Here is an 11,048-nt window from a genome sequence, read left to right on the forward strand (position 1 = left end):
GAACCTCAGTGAGGCCTTTGGAGCATCCTCCAAAGTGCCCTAACACCCGTCATAGATGTGTCCTTAAGTCTCTGAATCATGTCAGTTCCAGAGCTATGAAGATTTCAGAGACTGAGTTTGAGCCCTGTGGAAATACCAAGCCACTCTTGTCCACCAGAGTGTGAAAACACTCCAGGCAGGATTTGAATGATACCTCCTGATCCTGCTGTACCAGGTGGCAGTCAGCCTCAGAGCCACACTTCATGCACAAACTCTTGTTAATGCCCACAACTACTACCCTTGTCCAGCCTTGGAAATGCCAATACCATGACTCCCTTTCCAGAGCTTGCCCATTTTGTTTTTCCCAAGCTCCCTTTCAGACCTATTGATGATTATTTTCTCATTCCAAGTACAACCCACATTTACAGAGACTACATTTACAGAGTCTCAAGCCTTTGCATCACACATAGGCCTATCAGTTTTCCTGCAAGAGAACGCAGCTCATTGCTCATTCTTATTACACACACAGAAATCCAGTACGGATTTGCTGCCTCCATATATTTCCCAGCATGTCTGCTGGAGGTATAAAATATACTCTGAAGCCAGTACACTGCCAGCAACCTCAGAGGCTGCAATCCATAACAAGCAGGAAGAGGAAAGGATGCATTTTATGTTAATTCAGGATGTCTCCAGCCTATTGCCCACAGGAGACAGGTGATCTGATGGAGCACTGTAGTTGAGAAGCTCTTGACCTGCCTTTTGGTAGAAAAAGTATTGATGAGCAGGTGCTTAGGACACTATTACACTCATCACAGAGCTGTCACTGTTTCTCTCTATCAGTACTGCACCCCGTGGTCCCCAGCTCTGCCTTGCCCTGGGAGAGAAGCCAGGTGGGACAACCTGTGTGCTGGAATTTGTCCTGCAGCTGCACAGTTCCACCCTTCCTTTTGGGCTGAGCTGGACTGGAAACAAGTCAGTGTTTCCTGAATAACCCAACTTTGAAACAGAATTCCTAATATTGTTGATTTAATAGAGGAGATGAAAAGACAAACAAGGCACCTTGGCTTCTAAAGGAGTATGTTTAGATAATCTTTCATTGACAATTTTGACAAAAATATACACACTTCTCAAGCAAATGTACTGTTGACTGAGTAATTATTGACAAAAACCAATTCTGCTGGAAAATTTCTGGCCAGCTCTAACCCAGTAATAACAGATACTTTATTTCTTGTGCACCAGCACACCAACCAAAGTGTTCATGAAATATTCATGGCTTGACAGATTTTTAAAGGCTGAAGCAACAATTATGATCACCTCACTTGGCCTCCTGCATAATACAGCTGGGAGAGCATCCCTCAGTACCACACCACCTCCCAGCACCAATGTGCAGTAATGACCTGACTAAACCTCAAGAGGTAATTACTGGTGTCAAAAGGGATGGCACATCACTCAAGCTCTTGCTGTGAGTAGTGGTTTGGGTGCTGGGAGACACTGTGGATCAGAGGAGGGGAGTAGGAATGACTTGCTGGCTGAGCTTGGATGCACTTGCTTTCACAGATGTTTGCATATATCCCATGCCCTGAGACAGGCAGCCCAGGGTGGGTACCACCTCCTGGCCTGGGCAAAGCTAGTGAGGGTTAAATCCGGGACAGAAGCAAAAGGAACTGATGAGAACAAGCAGAAATCTCACGAACAGTTTCTCTGAAGAGCTTGGGAAGCCCATCCTAGAGATGGTGGGAATAAGTCTGAGTGAATCAGCCAAAACATTACAGCCAGACAAGCAAAAATCACTCATATCTCTGGCTTTGCTATCCCTAAACTCTTCTGGCAAAGAAAGACCTTATCGACTCATCTAAATGAGTTAACACAAAGGTAACATCAGATAACTGCAGGACTTCAAACAAAACATGTTTGTGAAGGAGGCAGCACAAAGGTACAAACAGTGTGAGCATGGGATTAGAATAGGCAATTTTTAATTAATGTAATCCTCTACAGCACAGAAAGAAAGCCACCAGGTTTCCAGATATCCTTTAACTAGGTGTCTTCACCTTCCACAACACTCTGAACTTAGGCAAACCCTTTGCTGCTTTAATTTCTACTTTGTAAGTCCTTATTTGTGTAAAATGCCCCATGTTTAGTCCAGGAATCATGACCTGTCTCCAAGGTCACGGTGGCTAAAGCATGGACTCACATTTAGGGACACTGTCTGCACTTTTCTCCTCAAGCTCTGCTCACCATGTGAGCTGCTTTCCTTTCCTTCTCTTTCCAGCTGTAGAATGAGGATAATAAATCAGATCTCTCATGTACAAGGATGGTGGATAAAAAGCTGTGTCTAAAGAGACAAACATGATTAATATTCATCCCAAGCCCTGACTCCAGAAACGTTAGATTAAGGCAGAAACAGCATCAATACTTATTTTGCTCCTTAGAAAAGGTCCTGCACCTTTGAGCTGACCCCTATTTTATTAACATGCTGCAGGTGCAAGTGAAAAGTCCCCCATCCTTTATTCATTACCACCGTTATTTTTCAAGAGAATCCCATCAGGGCTTTTCAATTCAGCATCTGATTTGATTGCAGGAGCTCTGCTAATTGTTTTCAATGAGATTAGGAAAAGACTATTATGCAGATAGGACGTTTGTCGGTGTTGCATTACCCAGTTCCACTGAAAAAGAGGCACATTTCTAACGTCATGCAGATAAATAAGCTTCCTCCTACCTTGATTATTATTATTATTATTTGTAGTAAATGGTGCTTAGGTCCCCAGTGGAAAGCAACACTTCTTCTTGAATGTTAATCCCTCCTGAGACTCCCCTTACAGAGCTCCAATCTCAGGCAAAACCTGGTGTGTGTAATTGGAGAGAAAGCTCTTGATCCTGATGGTCTCTGCCAAGTCAGTGGGAAGGTGATGAGGACTGGGCTGCTCAGTCACCCCACCAATACTGCCCTGAGCTGTGGGGTCAGTCACATCCCTCTGCCATCACACTCTGGGACACCCTGAGGAGTGTCTGTGCCCGTGGTGGATGGGGCTGCTGCAACCAGAGGCTGCTGAGCAGGACGTGGTGGTGAGTATCACAATTGGATGCCAAGGAAAACATCTCCACTCTGCATTTAGAGCTCACCCAGGCAGCAGCACTGCCACACAGACAAATGAGTGCTGACTTTTATCTGGTGCTGCCAGTCCTTCACATGTCCTTTTGTGAAAAAGTCCTCTCCTTTGCTTGCCCCATCCCAAGGAGACTTTGTGTCCAATAAGTAGAGGCCAGTGAGGGCTGATCTGACTCTATTTGCCATCAAGGAGAGCCCACACTAATGGTTATTTTGATTTCTTGGTTCCTTTTTTGGTTTTTGTCCTTCCAAAGACTAAAGTGGAAGAGTATCAGTGATGGATGAGAAATCAATAGCTGGTTAATGAAAGCAGTCCTTTACCTTCCCAGCCCTGAAACCACAGACAAATGAAATAAATGCTGAGAACAACTAAACACAGCAGGCTAAGAACTGCCCGATAAACCCACACTGATTTTTCTTGGGGGGAGGGAAGAGGGAACAGTTGAAAGGGTAGCTACTTTTCCAGCCACCTGGAGCATTCCATGACACAACAGCTCTGATCTGTTGCTACCCTGGCACTGCCACAACACCCCAATGCCACAGGAGGAAAGCAGTGGGTGCCTTTGCCACCCTCCATCACATCCTCTCCCAGCACTTTGCAAAAATTACTGAGCATTTTTGGGTGATAATCTTTCTCCTGCCTTTGAACACACACAGAACACCAGGTGGCTCCCAGTCTCACCGAGCCATCATGCCCCCATCCTGCCACCTGTGCTGGTGGCAGATGCCAATGTGGCATCTGCCTGATCTCTCCTTCAGCTGCTTGGGCTTTTCCTCCAAGGGTCCAAGCTGCCAGTGATGGGTATGTTATGACAGTCCTAAAGCAACTCCACACTGAGAGGTGACACTCTGCCCACCTTGGGCATCTGTCAGCCCCAGGCATGGGGGTAGGGCAGTCTGTGACCAGCAGGGCTTGGGCTGGGAGATCCCCGTGCTGGAATGCCATTGGTTAGAAGAGGGAAGCAGGAGGATCAGGTCCATCATGATCCATGGAATGCCACTGGTTAGAAGTGGGAAGCAGGAGGATCAGGTCCATCATGGGGATGGGAGCACAGTACTGGGGGTTGCATATCTTTACCCAGTGGTACCTGCCTGGCTGCTGCCCCTCCATACCTGGGCAAACCCAGATCTGGGCTCGGGCACTGGCACACCTCACCTTGGGTGGGCTCAGGACACTCACAGCGATGGTATGGAATGCCACTGGTTAGAAGTGGGAAGCAGGAGGATCAGGTCCATCATGGGGATGGGAGCACAGTACTGGGGGTTGCATATCTTTACCCAGTGGTACCTGCCTGGCTGCTGCCCCTCCATACCTGGGCAAACCCAGATCTGGGCTCGGGCACTGGCACACCTCACCTTGGGTGGGCTCAGGACACTCACAGCGATGGTGAGCAGTGACTGACAGGTGTCACTGCTCCTCAACCACCAGTGTCTGCTCCAGCTCTGGCACCCTCTGGCCTGAGCAGTGTGGTTTCAATGACTGCTGCTCTAATCAAGTGGCACAAGAGACTCGTCCTTAACTAAAGGCAGATGAAAGTCAGCTCAGTTTGGCACTGGGCTGAGATTTCAGCCAGAAAAAGAAAAAAAAAAGGGAAATTTAGAAAGCTCAGCTTCAACAGCTTCCCCTGCCCCAGGGAGCTTGAAGCATGCAGGGAGGGAGCACGACCCTGCCACTGCACTTCCCTGGACTGCAGGGAGATGGTGAGCACTGGGAAGGGATGAACATGCCAGCTGTGAACTTCCCCTCTACGGGGCATAACCAGAAGCAATAAAGCAAAATTAGCAGAAGAAAAAGCAGGCTGCAAACGCGAGGGGGAACTGGCTGCAGGAGGCTCCAGTGCTGGTGCCAGCAGAGGGCAACCACAGCACACTGCTCCCTCTCAGCTGAGAGTGCCTTGGTACCTGGGGACAGTGCAGGAAAAATAAAGTAATAATAAAAACAATCCCGTGAAAAGAAGATTTATATGCTGCAATATCCTGGAAACTTTCCATGGAGATGAGGCACAGAAAACTGTCTGTGTCTGAGATGTATCTGTATCAGGATGCTCTGAGGCTGTACTGTGAGCTGTGCCTGTACTGTTTTGCTCCCTGAGCCCTCCAGTCCCACAGGCTGGCTGCACTCAAGGGTAAAAGGACCAAATCTCAGCAACCTGCACGCCTATAAATTCTTTTTTTTTGCCAAACACTGCCTTCTCCACCAATGCAGGTGCCTGTCCTGTAACCCTCCTTTCATACAGCTTTATTGACCCTTTTATTCCAGCCTTGCCATTGTCCAGGTTTTTCTTCAACTTTTAAATATGTGGCACAGTGTAATTTAGTTTTGTTTTCCTCTTTTAAGATCTTCAATCAATGTGTAAAAGGTAAGCATGTAAAACTTTATGTCTCTCTTGGCCGATTTTCATGGCAGTTTCCAAAAAGCCAGTTCAGTCTGAAGTGCTGGATGTAAATACTACATTGGAGTTTCTGCAATGCTATAGCCTTCTGCTGGCTTATACAACCTCCAGTTATAAAATACAGCCCTTTCTTGGACAAAAGCCAAGATCTAGGAAAGGATCAAAGAATAAAAAGCAGAAATGAGTTTGTCAGGAGATGGATTTTTTTTTTATGTCTTACATATAATGTTGTCTCAGACCTAAACCCTTTTTTATGGCAATCTTTGCTGCAGCATTACAGTTTCCAAAGAGGGGTGGGAATTGGGGGTATCCCAGGGCTGTATCCACCAGAACAACTTGACCCTAGTTTACCTCCACACTTTGCTCCAGCCTGGGATTGTGGAATGGCTGGAATCCTGGTGGTACCTGCAGTGCCAGTGCCCTGACCACACTGCCTGGCCACCACTCCTGCCCTGCCATGGGATGTCACCAAGGTGTGTCAGGAGCTGCTGGGCTCAGGCTGTGCACAGGCCATGCCCCTGCACTGGCTCTGGCAGCTCACAGGACATCAGAGCAGGTTTATTGTTTCACCCAAAGGATTTTCTCTGCTCTGAAATGTGAGTTTTATTCCTCTTAGCCATCAAGGCAGGGCTGGGCAACAGGGAGATGGGCTGAGTTTTTATAATGTGGGTCACTTCACTACATGAATCCATCTGTGAGTCAAAACTGTTTGTTGCTGAAGCTGAGTGATGTCTATCTTTTCTTAAAATAAGGTCTCAAAGGGATCTGCTGGAACAAGGATCAAATCCCTGGTAAGGCCACAGATTCAACAAGTGTCAACAGCAACAGCCAAAATGAGATTTGTTACTGCAGTGGGAGGTAGACTCACTCTAGGGATTATGTCAGGATCAAAGAGAAGCTTATTATTAATAAGGAGAACTCTCCATAGAATCCACACATTTTCAGGACAGTACAAGTATCTCATGGTGCTCACCTTCCTTAGAGGGACAATCACTGCAGCACATGGTCTGAGGGAGGAAAAACAAGTCCCAAAAAGCACAAATCATGGTAGGACAGAAAACAACTTGCAACAACCCTGACCTACAGCATTTCTGAAAGCTGGACCTGAACTTCTGCATGTCACAGGTTCAGAGTGAGCCACACATGTCACTCCCTGACATGGAGGGAGAAATACTCCTCTGTGGCAAAGACTAGGAGAACAAAGTGACTATTACCCAGAAAACACTCCAAACCCTTGGGCTCAGGTGGGACAAGAGAAGAAGCTCCAGCCATGGCAGCTGCTTGAGAAAGCACAAAGTCCTAATGAACTCAAGAAAAAAAGATGTTCTAACAACCACTGCAGCTTCCAGCTAATCCACTGACCAAATCTGCACTGCTTCCAGCCATTGCCAAGAGGGTCCAAGAAATCAAGGCTGGGATTGTCAGCAGAAGAGTTCAAATAAACAGTCTGTGGGGTCCTGGGAGCACAGAGGGACACATTTTTAACCATCACCCTGAAACTCATCTCAAAGCCATTATTTAGCACATGGAATTTGCTGCAAGATTTCAGCAGGGGCAGATGAATTCCTACCTCCAGGACAAGTTCCTTTTGCTCCACTTGGTGAGAGCTTGTGCGAATCGCTTCCTCCTGGTCTCTGTGATGGTGAGGTCTGGCAGAGAGCAGCGAGGGGTCTTCATCAGCTCCAGTGTGGCTTCATCTAGGGTTAGGGAAAAAAGCAATAAATCGTGGGTTAAGGAATACCAGGGGGATAAAGAGACTGGAAGTGAAATGCTAAGAATGAAGTAGAAGAGCAAAAGTCCATGCCCAGGAGCTTGTTGGGGCATGGCACAAGCCCCAGCATCACTTGTGGTGACATCCACAGGTCACTGAGCCCCTTATGTTCCCCTGCGTATGATGTGAGGGGTTCAGTGACCTGTGGGTCACCCGAATTGGGACCCCCTGGCTGAGGGTCAGGCACCAGCTCTGCTGTTGGCATTAGGGGGAATTTTTGGTACTGTTTTCAGAAGAAAATGCAGCAGGTCAACTCTTGCCTGACATTTAACAGATCTCAAAAACTTGTGTGGAAAACCATCTCTGGCCAGCTGTGATTCTATTTTAAAATATACTTTTAATTATTCTGTTTAGTTCTCTCTTGCTGAATTTCCCATTATTCCTCTGGCAAAGAAAAACATTCATATGTAAATACTGCATGCAGTTCTGGTGTCCTCAGCATAAGAAGGACATGGAACTGTTGGAGCAAGTCCAAAGGAGGCCACGAGGTTGATAAGAGGACTGGAGCATCTCCCCTGTGAAGACAGACTGAGGGAGTTGGGGCTGTTCAGCCTGGAGAAGAGAAGGTTATGTGGAGACTTCAGAGCAACTTTTCAATATCTGAAGGGCCTACAAGGAGCTGGAGAGGGACTCTGTGTTAGGAACTGCAGTGATAGGACAAGGGGAAATGGGTTCAAACTGAAGGAGGGAAAGTCTAGGTTGGATGTGAGAAAAAAGTTCTGTACTCTAAGAGTGGTGAGACACTGGCACAGGTTGCCCAGGGACGTGGTGGCTGCCCCAACCCTGGTGGTGTTCAAGGCCAGGCTGGATGAGCCTTGAGCAACCTGATGTAGTGAGGAGGTGTCCCTGCCCAGGGAAGGGGGTTGGGGCTGGGTGATGTGTAAGGTGCATTCCAACCCCTAAATTCTATGATTCTATGATCAACAAACTCCATCTCAGTTCAGCTAGAAGCTCATTTGGAGAATGCTCATATTCCTTCTTATTTATTTTTAAAAATTACTGAATTCTTGAAGTGTCTGTTTTCGTCAGCTGAAACACAGACAAGTTGTCTCATTCACCCATTTTCCTGCTAACTTTACCTCGTAAACTCTGTTTTCATGAGCAAACCCATGTCCATGACCTGCCCAGGGCAGCCCTCCCCCAGCCTGTTTCAAGTGCCCCCTCCAAAAACACAAAAGTAAATGCACTGGAAAAGTCATCCCTGTTCCTGGGTCTCCTGCAGCTTGTGATGAGTTGGAAGCGAAATAATTACACGTGCTCAATTAAGAGCAGAGAGGGAAAGCCACACTGATGGGATGCAGCCGCTGCTCCAGGGGGCCAGCAAAGGGCTGCTGGGGTGCTGGGATGGATGGAGACCCACATGCTAATTAGCAGTTTGTCCTTAATTCTGTCCCAAGCAGCGGAAGCAAGCTGGCCCCATGGCCAGAGGGTCATGGCTGTATGTTGGGGAGGGGAGGAGAGCAGGGAGGCACCCTCCTGTGGGCTGGAATAATGCTGGATAATGCTGCCTTTCTCCTTCCCTCAATGAGGACATTGACAGGAATGACCCCAGCCATGCTGGGGAACTCCTGTCGCTTCAGCCTGGCCTTGGACTGCTCCCTCCCAGCCAGATGTGCACACCACATCAGGCAGAAACCACTCACTGCCCTGTCCCTGCTCACCAGTGGAGCTGCTGGGGCAGGTGATGGCTCTCAGCTGGCTGGGGGGCACTGGGGAGGACTCATAGCTGCTGTGGCTCTGCCCCATCAGGGGCACCTCCTGGCTCTGCACACCACAGGCAGGAGCAGGCAGTGCTGGGGTGATGTCACACCACCTTCCTCCCTCCCCTGCCTGTGTCCCAGCAACAAGGAAACCAAAATATCTACATCTACAAATTGGGAGGCTTAATCAGGATTTTTGTTCAATTCGATTTGATGCTGATGGCTTTGAACAGGACAACTTTCTCTCTTTTTTTGCTCTACTCTTTTTTCCTTCTCTTTGCTTTTTTTTTTCTTTAGGAACACACCAGGAGCTATTTTAAGCACACTAGGAACCCCAAGGGTCTGTGGGTCTGTTGAAATAATTGCTTGCCTCAGGTTCTTGAAAGCACAAGGCAACAGAGCACCTGAGCCATGTAATTACGCTTACAGCTGCAAAGTTGGCTGTGTGTTACACCCGTGTGAGCTTGTGCTGGAGATGCTGCTGCTCCAGAACTCAGTGCCAAGTCTCTTCTCCTCCCCAGACCTACAAAGGGCCATCCCTACCTCCCTTTGCAGCAAAGAGACAAGGGATGATGAGCCACTGACCTAGGATCCCTGTGGCCTCGAGCCCCCCGAACCTCTGCATGGCAGTGATGGCCTTGGTGAGCTCCTCCTGTGTCTGCAGCTGCCCCGTGACAGGGTCTGGAGGAGGCAGATACCCAAATTTTGTCAGCCAGTCCTGTGAAACAAGGAGAAGGAGGGATGAGAAAAGTAAAGGATGGAAATAAAGACACAGGGAAAGATGCTCCAAAGGTTCTGTTCTGCTTGGAAATACTTTTCCCATTTACATGTTTATTCCCAGCTGCCCAGAACTGGGTGGTCTCTGCTAATAAATGCCAGGATAGATCTGTACACAACAGTCTAGTGATGGGATTGGTGATCTTCACTCATTCCAAGGGTGACATCTAACTTTCCCACCTGGCTGCAGACTGTTGGTGACAGCCACGGCAGCACAGTCCCAGCCAAGGGTCACCCAAGTGCCTCTCGTTCTCCCTGGGGACACTGGCAGCTCTTACTGGGAACTTGTTGCAGGGCTGAGCACAGCAAAGGCAGGAAAACTACACATCACAAGGGACAGGCAATGCCATTTCCCTCAGGACCTCACTTCCAGAGGGAGCTCATGGGGAGGGCTCCTGGCTCCAGTGGAGGAACCTCCCTGACCTCTGGCTGAGGCTGCAGACCAGTTGGGTTTTTCCCAGGGTTGACTGATTTCTTTCAGAAGAGCAACAAATGGCTGTTCTCTCTGTGCCCTCTTCTCCAGCATTTCCACATTCCCTGGGAGTTGCCCTAAAGTATTTAGAGCCAGGTGTGGGTCTCTCTACCCCCAGGAAGCAGCAGGGACCCCTGGAACCCCTGCACATCCCTCTTTCCCAAAGCCTAGACAAGCACAGCCACATGCCAGTGATCCCCCTACCACAAGCTCCTCATTAAACCCAAACCCACTATTTGAGAGGAATTTGTGTCTCAAAGGACAATACATTTTTATGAACATATTTCTCTTTTCTCTTTTCAGCCTAAAACTGATGTAAAAAAAAAAAAGCAGCCATAAATCTCCTTCTTACAACTGCTTTTTAAATGTCTCGTGAATTATCTTTCTAAATCCTTTCTTACATTCCTTCTTTCTCCCTCCTCTCCCTCAGCAGAAGGATGAGCAAGGAATAATAATGCCACATGCAGGGAATGCCATAAACACCTGCCCTCTATTTACTTTATCTGTATCAAACATTGATCTGTTGAAGCTCTTGAAGACTGATATCGATCCAGACTTCTACCACCATCAATACACCACAAATTTATTGTGGTCAGATTAGTGCCAGAAGTCAGTGCCTGCTTATCTCTAGACTCTGAATGTCTCATAGCTTGGTGTCACCTACAGTGGCTGTTGAGGGTTTTGTTCAAGCGTGGCTGGCAGAGAGATGCCATGATCAGCTACAACTGGTAAAGCAGTGATTTTCCCCTAAGACAAAAACAAGGGCAGAGGCCACGGTTTTTGGCGAAAAGTGAACAACAACAGGGGATAGAGACGGGGTCTGTCTGGTTTAGTTGCTAAAAATAGAAAC

At 47.8% G+C, this 11,048-nt stretch overlaps 1 protein-coding gene across 1 annotated transcript in view; it reads right to left on the reverse strand.

Annotated features, from left to right (window-relative positions):
- MMP17 (matrix metallopeptidase 17 (membrane-inserted)) overlaps positions 1 to 9,667 on the reverse strand; it is a gene marked incomplete at its 5' end in the record, with an annotated part of 23,674 nt that extends 14,007 nt beyond the window's left edge. The window contains 2 exons of the mRNA XM_009077297.1: positions 7,049 to 7,175; positions 9,535 to 9,667. Coding sequence (XP_009075545.1) covers positions 7,049 to 7,175; positions 9,535 to 9,667 — 260 coding nt within the window. The remainder of the gene's footprint in view (positions 1 to 7,048; positions 7,176 to 9,534) is intronic.
- Positions 9,668 to 11,048: the final 1,381 nt, after the last annotated feature.

Source organism: Acanthisitta chloris, unplaced genomic scaffold, assembly GCF_000695815.1.
Source record: "Acanthisitta chloris isolate BGI_N310 unplaced genomic scaffold, ASM69581v1 scaffold646, whole genome shotgun sequence".
In the NCBI taxonomy this organism is placed as follows: domain Eukaryota; kingdom Metazoa; phylum Chordata; class Aves; order Passeriformes; family Acanthisittidae; genus Acanthisitta; species Acanthisitta chloris.